General features: G+C 60.6%; 6 protein-coding genes across 6 annotated transcripts; all 6 read right to left on the bottom strand.

Moving 5' to 3' along the window:
* Positions 1-201: 201 nt before the first annotated feature.
* On the bottom strand, positions 202-1,911 carry LSCM1_04823 (uncharacterized protein; the record flags this gene model as incomplete). The annotated part of the gene is made up of 1 exon (XM_067322311.1): positions 202-1,911. One exon carries the CDS (start codon positions 1,909-1,911, stop codon positions 202-204), a length of 1,710 nt encoding a protein of 569 aa, XP_067180084.1.
* A 1,137-nt stretch (positions 1,912-3,048) lies between these two features.
* On the bottom strand, positions 3,049-4,380 carry LSCM1_04822 (uncharacterized protein; the record flags this gene model as incomplete). The annotated part of the gene is made up of 1 exon (XM_067322310.1): positions 3,049-4,380. One exon carries the CDS (start codon positions 4,378-4,380, stop codon positions 3,049-3,051), a length of 1,332 nt encoding a protein of 443 aa, XP_067180083.1.
* A 1,929-nt stretch (positions 4,381-6,309) lies between these two features.
* LSCM1_04821 (uncharacterized protein) lies at positions 6,310-6,876 on the bottom strand (the record flags this gene model as incomplete). The annotated part of the gene is made up of 1 exon (XM_067322309.1): positions 6,310-6,876. The coding sequence occupies one exon, from the start codon at positions 6,874-6,876 to the stop codon at positions 6,310-6,312; it is 567 nt and encodes a 188-aa protein (XP_067180082.1).
* Positions 6,877-8,133: 1,257 nt separating this feature from the next.
* On the bottom strand, positions 8,134-8,733 carry LSCM1_04820 (uncharacterized protein; the record flags this gene model as incomplete). Its single annotated transcript, XM_067322308.1, has 1 exon — positions 8,134-8,733. One exon carries the CDS (start codon positions 8,731-8,733, stop codon positions 8,134-8,136), a length of 600 nt encoding a protein of 199 aa, XP_067180081.1.
* A 2,901-nt stretch (positions 8,734-11,634) lies between these two features.
* Positions 11,635-13,680, bottom strand: LSCM1_04819 (uncharacterized protein; the record flags this gene model as incomplete). The annotated part of the gene is made up of 1 exon (XM_067322307.1): positions 11,635-13,680. One exon carries the CDS (start codon positions 13,678-13,680, stop codon positions 11,635-11,637), a length of 2,046 nt encoding a protein of 681 aa, XP_067180080.1.
* A 2,625-nt stretch (positions 13,681-16,305) lies between these two features.
* On the bottom strand, positions 16,306-17,397 carry LSCM1_04818 (uncharacterized protein; the record flags this gene model as incomplete). Its single annotated transcript, XM_067322306.1, has 1 exon — positions 16,306-17,397. One exon carries the CDS (start codon positions 17,395-17,397, stop codon positions 16,306-16,308), a length of 1,092 nt encoding a protein of 363 aa, XP_067180079.1.
* Between the last annotated feature and the right edge of the window lie 410 nt (positions 17,398-17,807).

Below are 17,807 nucleotides of genomic sequence, written 5' to 3'. Positions count from 1 at the left end.
CCCCGTCTGCTCTCGGGCGCAAACGAGCAAACAAAGGCAGATCGATGGGGGCGGCTGGACGGTGCGCGTGTGTGAATGCGTGCATACAACTTCACTGCCCATGTGGGAATGTGACTCCGCCGAGTGCCTCCATCCCCATCTTGCCTCTGCTGATCAACCACTTCGGCAAACCGGGGCCTGGAGGAGGTGCGTGTGTGTGTGTCAGGTAGCGGTGGCTTCGGGCGAGCCTGCAGTTGGACTCACTTCGGTGAAAGTGACGTCTTGCACCACGCGCAGCAGCTCAGAGCTCCTCATGACCTGCTGCACCGTGGCGGCGCATTCCACCGCAGGCCGGGCCACCTGCTCCCGCACCAAGTTGCGCATGCGCTTTCCATAGAAGAACTTGTACCGGTCGCGGTAGTCCACGAGCAGTGCGCGACTCACGGCCTGGGTGTACTGCAGCGCATCCTCATGCATCCTGTCGCGTGTATTCATGAGCTGGGAGCTGGAGAGATACTGATACTGGCCTAAAACAACATCCACCGCATCCAGCACCGCATCGATCAAATTGGCTTCGAAGCTGAGCCGCAGGCACATGTTGAGGTACTTACGCTCGATGTACTCGCGCTCCTTCTGCGTCACGGCGTCGATCATGCTGACGGCGAGGTGGTAATCGCTGCCAAGCGCGTCCAGCGCCGGACTGGACCGCAGCGTGCGCTCATAGCTTTCGAAAGACTGCGCCACCTTTAGCTGCGCGTCCTTCATGTGCGCCAGAGCAGCCAAGTACTTTTCAAAGGAGCGCGCCGCCGCCTTCAGCGCCTGCTGGCGGCGGGCAAGCTGTTCACACACCCGCACCCAAGCACAGGCGTCTGACTTCGCCGAGGACGGAAGGTACGTCCAATCGTAGGTGAATGACGAAGAGGACGTTGGCACCGGCATGCTGCCGCCACCGTTTGGGTGCGCATCGCCAGCGCGACCGTCATGCGCGCTGTCGTCGCTCTTGGAGCTGAAGAAGAAGCCGGCTACAGACCGCACAAGGCTGCTAGATTTAGCAGCGATCTTGTTAGCCGTGTACTCGGTGAAGCTTCGGTGCCGTTTGCTGCACTCACGAAAGGCTTGCGTGGCAAGGCGGAGGTCGCGCAGGGCAGCCCGCATCCTCAGCAGCGTACCGGTCTCGAAGGTGTCTCGCGGGTCGAGGAAGAATGGCGCTACCCACTCGGAGAAGAAGATGACTTCCGGCATGCACGCAATTTCGTTGAGGAAGAACTGCAGGTTGTGCCGCTGCGCCGCGAAGGCGTCAGAGGCACTGAAGTAGGTCTCGATATCCCCGACGCTGCTCTTGCGCGGCAGCGGTGACATTATGAGTGTTGGGAACTGATACGTCAGAAGCTCCCGCAGATCGACCACCTCGCTGTAACGCCGATCCACACTCGCTGAGTTGCCGCGAGACCAGTCATTGCGCCGCACGCCGACATCAATGCCGCAAAGATGCGGCGCGTTGGTCGGGACATCTGGCACGGTGAAGCTCGCATCGTTCTCTGCGAGTATCTCCGTGGTAATCGGGAAGTACGTGATGGGGCGCATCATCTCGTTTCCTTTGAAAGCCGCGTCTATTCTGAATCGGGCGAGAGCAACGCGGCCGTGGGTGTGCGCGTGAGGTGCGACACAGGGTTCATTCTCCGCTGCCGACGGCGGCGCGTGCAGGGCAGCAAAAATAGCGTCTGGGGCCGCCGCACCGTAGCCGCCGCTCGTGTGAACAGTCGTCGGCGGAGCCGGCGGCAACGGCGTCGCGGTCAGTGTGCGGGAGAGGGGTACCGCCACGTCGCTAGCGGCCGCGCTTGGAGGCATGGTGGTGGGCGGCGGCGGCGGCGGCGCAGGAGCGGCGGTTCGCTGGTACTCCTCCTCGAAAGGGTTGGCGTTGTTGGACAGCATCGTTTCACGGGCGACTGCCGGAGCGGAAAGAAGTGCGTTCCTTTGTGCTCCTTTGGGTATGCGCTGATGAGTGCCTCCTCCGCCGCTGCTTGGCGCGGAAGAGAGGGAATCTGTTGACCGATATGCGGGCTGTTGTGAAGACGACGATGTAAAACGCCGAGGGAGACGAAGAAGCAGAAGCGAGCTAAGGTAACGAAATCAGACCCTCTCCTTCCCTCCTAACACACACACACAGCCACTGCACACACTCGCCAGCAACGAGATGCAGGACAGATTGTGCCAAAGCGGAGTATGCGGGTCCGTGTCTGAGCCCTTTTCCTGGCCTCTCACACACCTCGGATCCGTTGAAGGAGAAGAAGAGGGGGGAGGGAGAGAGAGAAAGAGTGGGTGCGCTGTGTGAGCGGGTGGGCTCACTGATACTAAATATGGGAAAGAATAGAGGCGGAGGAGGGGGAGTGTTGGGGATGGCGATCTGCAGCAGTGTGGGAAAGCAGTCAAGGTGGAGAGAGGTTGGAGGTGGGAGGAGAGAGAGGATGAGGGGGCAGTCGAAACATTGTATGCATGGCCATACGCACACCCACCCACGCACACGTGTGGAAGCAAAGGAGCTCTACCGCCTGATCCGAAGGCACGTCGGCTAGCACTGCGCTCGCAACGAGCGCGCCGCGTGTGTGTGTGTGGGGGGGGTGAGCTCCATTGCCGCGCTGGCACTTATGTATTGGTTTCGCGCAGCGCCTCTGGCCTGCCTATGCGTAAGGGAAAGGGGAGAGGCGAGGTGTTGCCGCCATTCGCCATTGGCTCTTCTTGCCTACCTGACGCTTCGATGATACATAAGCCGGCGCAGAGTAATGGGATACGGCGGCGACGTGCAAGGGACATACACCAGAGTGAAGCTAGTCCGCGTCCTGCCCTGCTTCCGCTATCCCACACACCCATACGCATGACGCACCACACCGGTAGAAGAGGCGCACAGACGCCCAGGGGAGGGCAGGGTGGTGATGGCGGACGAAACAGGAAAGCGACAAGCAAAAAGATGGGGAGGTGACCCCTCCTCCTCTAAGTAAGCGGATGCGTATGCCGTACATTACATGACTCCTCCGGCGTTCCCGCGTGTGTGTGTGTGTGTGCTCGACAGCCTCACCTCGGATAGTGACTCAGTTCATGTCGTAGAGAGATGATTGCGGCCTCCTCCTGCTTGACGGTTCTCATCAACTCTTTGTGACGGTCCGTCAGCTGCACCAGACGGGTGCGGTAGTCGTAAATAACGGCCTTGCGCTTCTCATAGTCCAGCAACAGGTCGCGGGAGCCAACTAGAGGCATGCGCTCCTTCATCCGCGTGTTAGCGCGCAGGTACGCGTCTCGGCGCCGCTTGGACTTCGCCAGCTGGTCGCGCGCGCCACCGAGCTCTTCATCCGTGCTCGCGACGTGCTGACGCAGTTCGGCGTTCTCCATTCGCACGCAGTCCAACTTCTCGCGCACATGTGTGGCAACATGAATGGTGTTCGTCACCTTGTTGCGAAGCTTCAGCACCTCCTCGGAGCGCTCCTCGATCTTCTCGTTGAGGCTCGTGTTCTCAACCTTGAGCTGTTCAAAATCGATGAGAAACATGTGGTGGTTCGCAGCGTTCGGCTCCTCACCGTCTTGGCCGGTGGCGGCGGCCGTTTCGGCGGAGGCGGGCGTAGGCGATGCGGCGCCCCCCTTGGCTGCCCGCCGTAGCCGCAGCAGGCGATTCTTGAGCTGGAAGTAGCGCACGCGAGAGGCTTGGATGGCGCCGCGCTGCGCCGCCTCACGCTCAACGTACTGTGCGATCGCGTCGGTTGGGATCGGCCGATTCGACCGCATAAAGCGCACTCGCGCCGCAAGCTCTTGAATACACTGCTGGAAGTTCTGCTCCTGCAGGGCAACCTCCACCATGATAGGTTCGTAGCGCTGCCGCTGTAGCTCGAGGTCATTCTTGAGAGTGGCGCTTCGTCCCGCCACACGCTGCCGCTCCTCTGCTACCTGGCGCACAAGGGCCCAGTACGCTGCTTCTGCATCTGGAGTTGTGAGCTGCGTCACATCGTCTTCGCCGTTCCGGCGGCGCTGTTCTGCATAGTGACGGGCCAGCAGCTGCTGGTAGGCGAGGTTCTTCTCGAGCAACGCCTTGCGCTTCGCCAGGAGAGCACTGTACTCCTCCAAGCACGCTTGACGCCTCTCCTCTGGCGTCTGCGCCGCCTGCGCGGGATCTTCGAGCGCGCCGTTGCACCCTTTCGATTGAGCATCATCCGCTTCTTTTCTACCGCTCACCTGGGCGCCGCCGAACGCCTCAGAGGTGCCCAACTGTATACCAGTGCCGCACCCACCGCGGAGCGCCGCATCCTGCTCAAACTTGCGCCTCTCCGTGTGCTCCCGCCATCGTCGCTGAATCAAGGACGCAGCAGCATGCTGGCACGTCTCATCGCGCCGACGCACCTCAGCGTCGTCGTACATAGCTGAGTGTTCACGCACGCGCGTTTGTGTGTGTGTGTGTATGTGTGTGCGTGCGCACGCGTTAACTCATGCGCTTTTTTGATCGTATGCTCTCAAAAGCGGCTGATCCGCTCAGTGGGCTACCGCAACTGCCGAGAGCGTTGAGCGTGAGAGAGAGAGAGACGCCGCTGCGCGTACGCCCATGCGCAATGAGTAAAAAGGTGAGGGGAGACGCAGGTAGTGAGTGCTACGATTAGTTTGGAGGGCAGCTGCCTAGTTAGGCGTGCGCGTCGGTGGGTGAGAAGCCGAACGACGTGGCATCTTCAGTGGAGGAGCGGCCATGGGCTCCAAAGTAATTACGGCAGCCCGACAATAGAAGGGAAATAGGTGAGGAGTGCATGCGTATGTGCGCGCGTGTGTGGGGTGGTGGTGGTGGTGGCTGTCCCCCCACCCGCTCTCATTCTACTGCCCACACCACACCGTCACCTCTTCTTTTCGTCGTTACTCCCTCCTCGAGCTTCGCTGTACGACAGAGAATGCGACGTCGCGCTTCAGAGCATTGAATGGCCTAAACTCCCCCCTCCCGCTCAAGGATGAAGAGCCTCGACCCGCGAGCGCGGGAGGCGCGCCACTGACACCTTCCTCTCTCGCAGTGCGCGGTGCTCGCGAGAAGCGCGAATGGCTTCCTTTGCCGCCACGATGCTATGCTGAGGCCCAGTAAGAGCCACCGGCGTGCCGAGCACCCGCAGCTGCATGTTGTGCGCGTCCGGAAGGCTTACGACTACACAGCTATGGGAGGCGGGCAAGATCCTTGCGGAAGACGGCGCCCTCGAAGACGAGCGCCGACGAGGCTGTCTTGGCCGCATCAACCTTTACTTGATGACCTCCTAGTCCATCCTACCGAGCTACTCCCTCGAGTCGTCGCCGACTAGGGAGCCCCGCCGCCGGTAGCGGAGATAAAACATCACTACTAAGCTAATCGACCTCTTCCGACGCTCCGTTAAGGTACGAGCGCCGATTGAGCGCCTCAGCTTCTGGAGCGCTGTGTTCTGCCGTGCTTGACACGGTTGCGTCGGAGACAGTTCGCGCCGTCGTCTTCCGCTGCACTGCTGGTAGTGCTTTTCTGTTCGCTGAGGCTGGTCAGTCCCTGCTGCTCCGCGTGGAACCGCACCGCAGCTGAGGAGCATTCTTTCCTCGCAACTTCCATGGCGAAGCCGAGGCCAAAGACGGCGCCACAGGAAGCGCTGCTGAAAGAAACGTGGCTCGCCGCAAGAGGTACGTGCAAATACGCCCACGCACCGCCACAAGGCCAAGCGGACAGGCAGGATAGCAGAGAACGCACACGCACGCACACACACACACACACGCAGAGGGTCAATGTTCTGATTCACTGCGCTTGCGCGCACACGCCTGTGTGGGTGTGTTACGCTGCAGGAGACATGAGCCTATGCTGATGGAATAGGCAGCGGACTGATGGAGACGCGAGTGAAGGGGTGATGCGTTGTTGGCGCGACAGAGAAGGGAGTGCCGAGCGGGGCGATGTGTGAAATGGGGGGGGACCGAATCACATACAGAGAGGAGAACAAGGCCGTCTTACCTACGCAGATGCACAAGCAGACCTGCTCATACACACACTGAGCTTACGAAGGCCGAATGGTGTGCGAGGGGGGAGGCCTCGGGGACAAAGCGATCGAGCATACCCACCGCAGAGCAAAATGGGGCCCACGAAAGAGAGAGGGCGGAACACGTCTCTCTGCGCGTGCTGTGGCCACAACAGGCAGACGCTCTCCTCTCCCATCACATAGAGGTGGTGGTGGTGGTGGGGAGGGGTGGGTGCGTGCCGCAGCCGAAGAGTTTGATTGCGTTCATCAGCAGAGCGCTCTCTGTGGGTGACCCTCACTGCCACGACTACGAGCACACACGCATAAAGTCGCGTACACAGCTGCGACTTCAGCTTTCCCTAGACACCAGCGAGGAAGAAGAGGAAGACACGTCTGTCGCCGAGGAGATTCGCGAGCTACGCTCTGGTGCACTCATGGGGGCGTCGGCATAGGCATCGTCCTCTGTGTGCGTCTGTGGGGAGCTCAATGTCTTCTGCGATCCTGCCCGTATCGATCCAGTCGACGAGGCTGCAGCAGGGGCCGCAGAGTGAGGTACACCACTATTGCCTCGCATTGGTACCGATGCCCGTTCTGGGAGAGGTGCTGACGCTTGCACAACTGGCAATGGCGGTGGAGGGATGCCTCGGACACCACCGTCCACGAGGTCTGGGGAGGTCCACTCCAGCATTGCCTGCCGCTGTGAGCGACCCGCTTCGCGCATCTGCTTGGCTTCCTGCGCCAACTTCCCTTCCATCTTCTCAAGCCTCTCCAGTGCATAGGACTTGATGGGCAACAGCTTCGGCTTGCAGAGCTGCAGCTGCATCTGCGTCAGCTCAGAGAAAACGAGGCCGCGCTCAGGGAGGACGGCCATAGCCGCCCCGTCCACAAAATCCTCAGAAAGTGCGTGCGAGTCCATCTCCACTCGTGGGAGAGGGAGAACAGAAACGGTGCGGGTGAGCAACGATGGCTCCCTTTGATCAGGAAGGGAAAAGCGGCTTCAGGTGCTAACGTGCAAGCGGATATCTTACCAATGGCTCGCCTGAGGAGGGCGGACGACGGCTCACTGGGCGCGCGTACGTTTGCGGCCTGCGCAGCGGTGCTAAGTGGCGAAGCTCCAGTTCGATCGTGAGAACCAAAGTGCCGGCACTTTAGGGAGGGGGGATGGGGGCTGAGAGAGAGACGTGAGGAGGTAAAGGCAGGCTGCGCGCCGTCGCTTATATTACCGAGCGGTCTTGTGCGTCACTGACTGCGCTCCGCTGTTTATCGCCCTGCTCAGGGAAAGGGAGGTCCAACTAGACAGAGAGAAAGAGAGAGCTGAGCCGCACAGGTGCCGAAACACAAAGACGCAAACTGGTGAACAGAAACCCACGCTGCAGGCGCGTGTGCTCACAAATCTCGTTCTCCGCCCACGCATGTAAGCATGTACGTGCGGCTTCGCGCCTATTTCTCTATCGCTTTGCTGCCGCCCGCTTTTCAGTTTAGGAGGAGAGGCCCGATGAGATGTACCGTCACGCATACACTTCAAAATACTCAGTATCCGCTGCTCGCCCGCGTCATCGAAGATGCGGTGCGTGTGGGGAGGGAGGGAGGGGCAAGGACGAGGAGACCATGTGCGCGCGCGAGCATCTAGTGGGATGCGTGGAAGCCCCCTCCCTCAACGACAAAAAAAAATCACACGCATCCACATGCTCACAGTACGCCCGCGTCATTGACCTTCAAGGATGCTACCACTAATCGGACTAAGGGAGGGGGTGAGCTCGCCTCGAAACTTTGAGAGCCGCGCGCACACGCCCCCCCTCCCCTCCTTCTACCCTGCGCCACTTCGCCTGTTTTCTACAAGCTCGTCTCCTCTCGCTGAGTTTTCGTCAAATTTTGATTCGGTGCGGAGCGCTTTTGCTGCTTTGTCTTTCCGCTCGTGCCAGTTTAGCGCACTTCTTAAAAGTTACGGGACAGGGACCGTCGCCCCGCACAACGCACACGCCGAGGGGCGGGCCAGCGGTGGCGGTGGCAAAGCAATGGGTGACGTGCGCGCCACTTCAGAGCATGGGGAAAGCGAGAGTGAAATGCCCACTGCTCAGCCGTTCCATCCGACGCGCACGCGTCCCCCTTCCTCTCGTTCTCCGTCTGACGGTGCGTCGAAGGAGGCTTGTGGTCATGTGCTTCTGTTCTCCTCTCAGAAGAGCGACATCTCGCCATCCATGCCCTCTGCTTCCTCCTCTTCAACCTCCAGCTTCGGGCGAGCACCGTTCGACTCAAGCTCCTCATCAGCCAGCACGTGGCTCAGCTGCGCGCGAAAGTTGGAGTGCTTGACGGTAAACGTCTGCAGGAACTGCTGGCGCCACGCGATCTTCCCGTCCTTCACGACAAAAGCCATGGGGCACGACATCACAGACAGGTTCGACACATCCGCGTAGCGCTTACTGATCGTCTTGCCCTCGTCGTAGAGAATGTAGGGCGGATTCAGACGCAGCTGCCTCTTCGTGTTCTCATCAATAATTTCCTTACCAAGGTACTTCTCCGTCTTGCCGATGTCGGCGTCAGTGCTGATGGCGACAAAGATTACTTTGTCTGACATTTCCTCCGACAGCGTCGTGAACTCGTCGTTGCAGACATCGGCGCCGCGGTAGAACGTGTTGAAGAAATACAGCACGTAGACCTTGTCTGTCTCTATCGAGACCAGCTCACCCTTAATGGGGCGCGCCGATTCGATCTTCGGCGCCTCCTTGCCGAGTGAGGCGTCGTCACTGTACGTCTTGACGTCGATGTCGGTCATTTTATCAGCCTCTTTTTTTATAAATTTAAACTTTTCGCGCCTCTGGCGAAATGAAGCCGAAGGCAAAGAGGGGGAGTGGGAAACGTTGAAGGCGCGGGGGTGGGAGAGAGCGAGCGAGCGAGTTGGCAGCTGCTGAAGTCGTGCTGTGCGCGTACGCACGTGTGTGTGTGTGTGTGTGCGTGGATGAGGATAGCGGAAAAGAAGCGGAGGGTGCGTGCGGGTTGGGGGGAAGGGGGAGCAGCAATGCATGCCAGCTGGGTTCTCAGCTATGTGGGGGAGGGGGCAAGATGGGGGCGTATGCATGTGCGCGTGGATTTCATACAGTGCACATAACCGCACAGTTCGCAGGCACGACCATATTTCCACGCACGCAGGCGTGGGCGATCAAGCGGTACAATCTCCAGCTGCAATGCTCAAGCGGCAGACAAGTGCTGGAACGGCAGCGGCAGGCAACCTTTGGAGGTGATGGAGGAAGGGAGGGAAGGGCCCTGTGCCACCCCGCCACTGCCTGTCTCCATCCCGCTCGCTCTCAGTTGCCACTCTTTCCCGTACCCTTTTCGGCGGCAAAGTCGGTCATGCTTGCAGGTTGGCCTTTTGGGGAGGGGCATGGCCGCAGCTTCCGAGAAAATCGTCTGCGAGCAAGTGCTCCCTCTCGAGTGCGCACACAAACAGAAAGGGGTGTAAGGTGAGAGAGAAAGAAGACGTGTCAGCGAAAGCGCCAGCAAAATAGAAAAGGCCCCATTGACTGTGGCACTCGACATATCAGCGAGTGAGCGGCGGACGCTCTGCGAGAAGAGGCGATCGACCCCCGCTCCTTCCTCTCCCCCTTACACCCCTCCTCTACAGATATACGAGCCACACGTAAAGGGCGGGGCGGAGTCCGTGCAGAGAGCGACACACACACACACACTGTGCGTGGCTGTGTGCGGATACCTATTCGGCTTCTCAGTCCCCATGCTGCAGGTGGTGCGGCGCCAGGCGCACGCGAACATACTTCGCACGCCGCAGCTCGCCAGTCGCCTGCCTACTCAGCTTCTCCCCGTCTTGCACAGGTAGTCCTTGTTCCCAACCACCTTCTGCTTGACGGGTGTGGAGTCCACGTGGCACGTGCGGATGCGCAGAGCCCATGAAGTAGGCGTGAAAGCTGGAACGGTGGTCAGCAGGCCTGGGAGTGTACTGGAGAGACCCGAGGTCGGTGCGCCCAAGCGTCTCCAGGTCCGTGTACGCCCTCATCCTGTTAATGCATGCGCACGACACGGCCACTACCCTCCTGGCAGCCCTTTGGTCAGGTCGCTCGCTGCTTCGCAGCACAAGATCACGTGCGGAAGGTAGCTTACCTCTTCTCCAAGCGTGCGGGTGAAGCTCCGGCTTTGGCAGCTGATCGACCCTGCGCATATGCCTCGCCGTCTGCCTCAGCTTTGCACCGAGGTGCAGTTGCAGTGGCGGCGCCTCGTAGCAGCGGCCTCCGCCCTCATCTCACTCCCCTACGTCCGTCATGAGCTGCCGACCGATCCCACCCTGCTTTTCCTCCGAGATGGGGGGGGGCTTGCAGCGCAGAGAGGCTCGCGCCCTTGTTCTTTCAGTGGCTCACCATCTCTTTGCCCAGCGCTACAGGCCACCACTTCATGATCGCGCTCGCCGCGTCTAGCATCGCGACCGTTACTTCAGGCTTGTCTGCGCCGGGTACCGCGCTTTAGGGGGACTTCTCGATGACCCCAGCGCGAGTGCGACTCTCTTCGGGCTACGGCAGCGATGCCGCTCTGTGCGAGGCCTTTGGCCCGGAGCTGCCGCGGTAGCGTTGCCAGCCGAATCACGCGCAGCGCCGAGTGCAGCTGTTAAACGTGCGCCTCCACTTCTGCAAGCAACTTCGAGACGTCTGTCGCTCCCTGCACCAGTACCATCATCTGCACGCCTCACTGGCCTGCACTAAGCAGGTGCCGCTTCAGACGCAGCTGCTTCACCTTCCCGCATGCACATATGGCATCACTGAGGGGCAGGCGTGTGACCGGCTAACAATAAGAAGGCTTGCGTAGGAGCTGTGGGAAGACTTCTCGAGCTGATGTGCCGAAAAGATGCGTCAAAGCCCTGTCGCGGTGAGCAGCGGTACACGTGGGAGAGAGAGAGCCCGATGTGGTTACAGGAAGTGCGTGGGAAAGGCGGCAGCAAAATAGAGCGCTGAGGCGCGAGAAAAGGGCCATAGGGGAAGGCACAGCCATACTACCAGCGGCGCTGGAGTGGAGGGGGCCCGCTCATGTCGGCTCAAAATGGACAAGCTGCGCCCCTACCCCTCTCTTTCATGGCCGTATGCGACGCCTCCAGTCACAAAAATGAGGACTGGGAAGGATGCAGAGCGGCGCGCAGAGCCGATATCATCAATGGATGCGAATCGATATATGCTTCGATAGAAACGCGTACGTGCACGCGTGGTGCTGTTGGCACACACTTATGCGTTTCTCTGCTTGCCTCTGCGCGTGCACCGCTGGGTAAGCGAGAGAGAGAGAGGCGCAAAGAGATTCGGAGGCACACATGCGCAGTGAGGCAGCGAGAACGGAACGAATAGCGCGAAAAAAAGGGTGGGGGAAGTGGGGGAGACTTCAATGCATTTCGCTCTGAGAAACAGCTGAACAAAACAATCAGGGAGAGGGAGGGGGAGGTGTGCCAGTGAGTGGAGGGGGTGAAGGACGGGGAGCGCCAACGTGGGTCAGAGAAGAAGAGCGCGCTTCAGATAACAGGAACACAGACGCTGTGCCGCTTTCCGTGCCGTATCTCAGGCAAAAGCGCCAGGGTGGTGGCAGTGAAGAGAAATCGAGTCGGCGACACGCATACGCACAGGTGCAGTACTCCTGCACCTCTGAAAGAGGATCGATGCCGCATGCGCCATGCCACAGCTGGACGATGCTGTTACGACGCCTCTGGCGCTTGCGGTGACGAGCGGACCTCACCGTGCTCGCTGCTCTCGGCGACGGTTCGGCGATGCCCGTTTTGTGGAGAGTCTTTCCACGAGGTAGGCACGTTCGCGCACCGCTGCACTGCCGCGGTGGTGCGGCGAATTTCACGCACCAAAGTGTTGCCGCGCACAAACGCGGCATCCACAGCTGCCGTCACCGTGAGGTCTGTAACGGTATATCCCAGAGGCAGCGGCTCGGGCTGGCCGTCCGCTTCTGGGGTGCCGGCGTGCGCAGCCGCTGCCCTGTTCCACATCTCCACACACTCGGCGGATTCCCGCAGCAGTCGAATAAGGGCGGCGTAGTCTGTAAAGGCGGATGAGGTCAGCGGTATGCTGCCAAACTTAGTCTGCATGCGAGCCACCACATCGCTCACGCACTGTGGCAGCCAGTCGACATCACCGCCACCACGTGCTAGCTGGAAGCGCACGCGACAGACGTGCACCGCGGCGGCCATCAGCTCGCAGCGGTGCGACGTGTTTGTGAAAAGGTACGCTGCTAGCTCAGCGAGGGAAAGCGCGCATGTTAGCAACGTATCCGCCAGCGCAGCTTGCGCCAGTCCAGGTACGTCGCCGCGCTCGCGGATGCTGAAGAGCGCCTCGAGGATCCACCCGGCCGTCTGCACTGCCTCTTCGACGAGAGTCTCCATCGCCCAGAGCGGTTGCGGCTGTCCCTTCGACACAGCCCCACAGGCGTGCGCAAGGGCCAGGTGCCGCAGACTGCGCAGGCGTAGCGAGGCTAGCAGAAGCGCTAGCCAGTCGCGGGGAAAGTCAGGCGAGACAGCACCCGCGTCATCCGCCGCTCCAGCAGCGCTGAGCACCGAGTCGGCGACATGGATCACCTTGCAAGCCAACTGATAAGCGCGACCAAGACGACTGCGAGCCAGGCGAAGGAGAAAGCGGTGCTCGTTTCGGCCTCCGGTGTACGTGGCGTAGACGTCGTCAGCCAACATCGCGCATTGGTGCTCCAGCAGGCTAACCGCCCACGTGGCAACACCCTTGTCTGCACAGGTGGGTGTGACGGCTCCGTCCGTCTCAAAAGCAGCACGGCACGAACGCAGCTCCTCACGCACCTGCTGCAGCGCTTCCCGCGGTGTAACACCTGCTGCACGCTGCCGCAGTTCCTCGCAACGGAGACCCCAGCGCTCTTGCTGCTTGACGAACGCCTCAAGGGACCACATTGCCTGCGCTGCTGGGGGGCCGGGTGGTTGTGCCGACGACTTCTGCGCGGCCAAATCGAAGTCGACCGCCAAGCTGCGAGGTCTCGATTCACCTGTGCGCTGTGCGGGTGCGTTAGGTGCGCTTGCGGTCCCGTGCCGCTGCGAGGCGTTTCGGCTCGGTGCTGGTGTACCCCACTCGCGTGGCGCCTTGACTGGAGCCGGGGGCGGCGTAGCCCCAATGGCGCAGCTGCGCTGTGGCGGGGTACGCCAATCGGGCCCAGCCGTCTCGGCCGTCAGCGGAACTGCCTGCATGTAGAGAATGGAGGTTTGGTAATGCCCGAACAGCACCTCGACGTCGGTGCAGAGGAAGTAGCGCGTCTCCAGCTGCGAGGATAGCGAGGGCGTGATAGGGACCCAGACGCCGCTGTTGACGTCCTGGCCCAAGACCTGGACGTTCCAACACATCTGGGAAGGGGGCTGTGCTGGCTGAGGCAGCATCAGCGTGGTCACCACATCGTTCCAAGTCACTCCAGACTCCACAACGCAGAAGGGTAGCCTGCAGCTCGCGGCGGCGGCGAGGTGCAGAGACAGAATTCGGGCGTTGGCGACCGGGATTCGCCGCACCGTGAAGATACACACGTTTGGCGCCACTGTCTCTTGAAAGGCGGAGGTCATCACCTGGTACGCAAAGCCGCCCGCTGTATTGAACAGGACTGCTCTGGGAACCGGGGGGGCCAGCGCCCGCGAGGATGCGGCCGATGGCTGCAGCGTACCTTGGGGCTTCATGAACTGCGACGCTGACCCTGCGGCGCCATGCGTGGAAAGCTGCTGAAGCTGCGGCATGGTGAGCTGCGATGAAGGGAAGAAAGGGAGAAGGGTGCACACAGCGGCAGGGACTTGTCGGCGTGCGCGCGACGAGCGCAAGCGATACGCTCTCAGATGGGCTTGTGTGTATTTGGGCAGAAGACGATGAGGGTGATGGTGGTGGTGGTGGATCACACGGCGCTGGAGGTCAGTGCCTTCCAGACTCTGCTACTGTAAGTGGTCGAACACGTCCTCTCGTGTCTGCGCTACCTGCTGTGGCCCACTGCGGCAGCCGTGGCATCAACGCTCACAGCTGAAGTGCTGATCTCTGGCTTACAGACACACAGATATATGCGTCTCTGTCTATGCGAGTGTCTGTGCGCGATCGGGTCGGTGCGCTTCTCTGTTGAGTTTAATCTCCTCTTTTTGCGCGACTGCTGCGTGCCAAAAACTTTGGGTCGGCGAACTGCAGCAGCGGCAGTACTGGGCAAAAGCGTTCGGTGAGAGGCGGGGAGCGCTACACACGCCGTGGCTCCGTGCTTGACTGTCCGTGAGTGTGACTGCAGTCCCGCTATTGGTCAGCGACGACAACAGACGGTGACTGAGTCTTCGAAGGAAAGGGGGCGGGGGAAGCAACGCGAGGTCTGAACGTGCGCCTGCGAGTGGGCGTGCAGCGTCGATGTGTGGACCTCGCCCTCTTCTCTGCGCGTGCAGTGAGCGAAGCTCGTCTGAGTGGTGAGTGTGTGCCTTCTGTATATCTGTCTGTGTTCTTCTTTTCTGCGAATTCAGTGGGCGAATACCCCTTACAGACCTTCTTGCGAAAGGGCCTCGCACACAGAGCGCGGAGGGGACCGGCGAGATAAGGCGAGGGAAGGCCTTGAGGCCGAGTGTAGCGGAGTCGAGGGAGGGGCGGGGCGGTTACGCGCTTAGGGGGATATGAGTGAGCAGATGGGGAGAGCGGAGCCGGACGGAACCGCGAACTCTATAAGAGCACACAAACAAAATAATAGCAGGCGCGGTGATGGTACAGCGAAGGTGTGAGATCAGCGACGCGCGCATTCGCAATCTGAGTGGAGCGCATGTACTCTGTGTGGGTGCGTTTTTTTTCTTCTGTGTACGTGCTTTGTTAAACATATGCGCGCTGCGCCTTTTCGGAGGAGGGGAAGGAAGGGAGACGTCAAACGGTCCCGCGTTTTTTTTGTGTGCGCGTGTGACGGCGGGGCCGTGAAGCCATGCAAATAACAGTACGTGGAGGGAGGCAAAGAGAAAGGGTGAGGGAGGTCGCCTTTCACCCAGAGAAAAGCTGCCGTGTACGGTAAAGCGTTGCCGAGAACGACGCAGAATCAACGCTGATGGAGTTTCGGCCGAAGCAAGTCAAGAGCGACTCTGTCACAGACCTACTACGATGACAGCGCCGAGCTCCGCGCACGTTGCACGGGGTCACGTGCGATGCGATTTAGCAGGACCAGGACTCGCTCGCGTTGCACCTTCACTGACTTCACTCTTTTCCGTCACACAATGCATCGCTGGCGAGGTGGCGAAACCCCGCCAACTTCAACACACAGGCGCGGCTGCCCCCCCAAAATGTGCTTGAGGCGCTATTTCCCCCTTCACAGTGCTCACTCGCTGCCATAAAGCACGAGTTGAACGCCGCTTTGCCCCCGCCCGCCATAGGCCCATCACACCGTACAAAGCAGCGGGGGGGGACGGTAACACCAAATACGCCGCCTCAGTCACCTGAGCACAGCCTCTGCCCCAATGCCCGCCTACACGCACTTTCTCGCTTCACTCTAAAGTCACACCTGTAATGCCGGTCGCCACATGGTGCATTGCCCTCGGGGGGGGGTGTATGGCACAGCCGCCCCCCCCCACACACACAGCAGTGGGCAGAGTGAGAGCCGGGTGATATGGGCATCCCAGCCACGGTGAAACCTCGCCTACCATAAAAATCGCATAAGCGTAATCACTGTTGTAGACTACTCCGACACTTCGCCATTCGGGGCCTGGCCGCTGGCATCCGTAGCGATGCATCGCTCTGACCTTCCCTTCGCCGTCGGTGCTTGACCCAATGGCACCCCCACCAGGGGTGGTTTGGCATAGGGGAGGGAATCAGGGAGCTGTGCGGTATCTGCCGAGCGGGGGCGCCGGGCCCCATGAGATGCCACGCACGTTGAGAGCTGTGCCCTCTTCCTCACCTTTTCCGCCAATGTGTGCCGAGCAGATGAGTGTGTGAGGGATTCCTTCTCTGCGGACAGGTATGCCGGTGATACAAGAAGCGGCGTAGCCGGCGCTCAGGGAATCCCCACAGCACAGGCGGGTGCCTTGAGCGCCCTCTCGTCAGCATCTTCCTCCGCTTGCGCTGTCACGCTCGCGACGATTGTGCGCGCCGCCGCCTGACCTCACCGCACCCTTCTCGAATGTTTCTCGGCTGTGCGCTATGCAATATGCCATAAAGGGTGGCACGCAGTGGCTTTCAGTATGTGAGGATGCGAGCCGCTGGTGCCAGTTGCAGAGCTGCGCGATCTCGCGAGCTGTAGGGAAAGAAAAGGACTTAGACTTGCGTAAGGGGTACCCTTATGCAGCGGGTTACGGGCACCGGCAACGGTGGAGTGTGGGCAGTGAAGGAGCGAGAGTGCGGGGGCACTTGACCCCTTCATTCGACCCTCATATGCATCCATGCAGCACGACGGATTTCTGGAGCAAGTAGTCAATGAGCAGCTGTGGATAAACGGTCCGGAAGACTGAGAGTGGCATCGAGGCGATGCGACCCTGCACAGGGAACACCTCTGGGGTGAGAATGGCCAGACCGCCGACGGCGGCAGGAGACACCTCAGGAATGATGTACCGCACAACCATCTGCTCCACGTGTGGCTTTACAAGCTCTTGAGCTGCATTGCCGAGGAGCGGAGACTCGAGCTGCACACCCAGCCGCAGCTGCTCCACGTCCCTCTTTCCTACAAGAGAGTCTAGCGTGACAGGCCGCCCAAACACAGAGCCGCTGTGTGTCGTGAGCGGAGGCGCGATGCTGATGATGCGCAGGTGCGACGAGCGCTCCGCCTCCAGCGCTATCGCGCACAGCATTTCCGGATCGCGGCCGTGGAGGCGAAAGTTGGGCTGAAAAGGAGTAATGGACTGAGCCACCTCGGCGCTGTGCAGGAGGCTTTGCCCATGCGTGTCACGCCAGCGCTTCGCGAGGTCTAGGGCTGGCGCCGTGTGAAGGGTGACGGCAGTGCTGGCAGCCGCTAGCCTCCGCTTCTTCTGGTAGCTGCCGGGGCGATTCAGCAGCTCCGATGCTTCCTCCGCCAAGACTACCTCTCCCAGCAGGAGAATTGCCCCTTCTTCCGCCGCGCGTTTGGCAGCGCACGCGCCGTCGGCCCCACTGCAGCCGCCTCGAGGACGAAGAAGAAGTCCGCTCAGCACTCCTGCCTGCTCAGAGTCTTTGGCAGCAGCCGGAGAGGCTGACCTGCTGCGTTTACGCGGCCCCGCCGTGGCGCCCATCAGCGGTGGCGGGGCGGGCGGTTGCTTCGTGTCAAGCCTCCACTCCCCGTCGCGCCAACGCCCAAGCTCCTCATCAGTGGCGTCCATGCACCGCTGGTCCACTGCCTGCACCATCTCTGCGCAGTTCTCTGTTAGCTGCTGCCGCTTTTCCCACGTGACTTCGCCGGCGAACCCTTCCCACCTCACCGCGTACTCGATGGCGCCGTCATCTTCGTTGATGCGGCGATCAGTGATGTCTTCTACGGTGTAGTAGGCCATGCACGAAAACACGCGAGCTCGCCCGCCTCTCTGAGGGAGTCAACGCCGCCACGTTGCGCTTTCTGTGCTGCTTTCCACTTCTCTTTTCCCTTTTTCTTTTACAATTTGCGTTTCGGTTGCGTAGGAGAGTCCACAGCTGCCCCTTCTGTCCCTATCAGTGCATGTGCACCTTCGCTGCATGGTCCAGTCTGCGAATCGTGAGAGGCAAGCAGGGGCGAAAGGGGGAAGGGATCAAAGACGGTGAGCCAGGACGCTGCTCTTCTCTTCGGCAACAACATACATACGGAAGGAGGGGGCAGACGAAGCAGCTGAAGCTGCGTCGCCATCTCCTCGCCCCCCTTTCCCGAAGTGACGCTTGCCAGCGTCTCGCATTGCCTTTTTCCGCACGGGGCCTGCGCGACAGGAGGAGG

This window comes from Leishmania martiniquensis, chromosome 14 (assembly GCF_017916325.1).
Source record: "Leishmania martiniquensis isolate LSCM1 chromosome 14, whole genome shotgun sequence".
NCBI classification, from domain to species: Eukaryota; Euglenozoa; class Kinetoplastea; order Trypanosomatida; family Trypanosomatidae; genus Leishmania; species Leishmania martiniquensis.
This window is presented reverse-complemented; position numbering and strand designations above follow the sequence as displayed.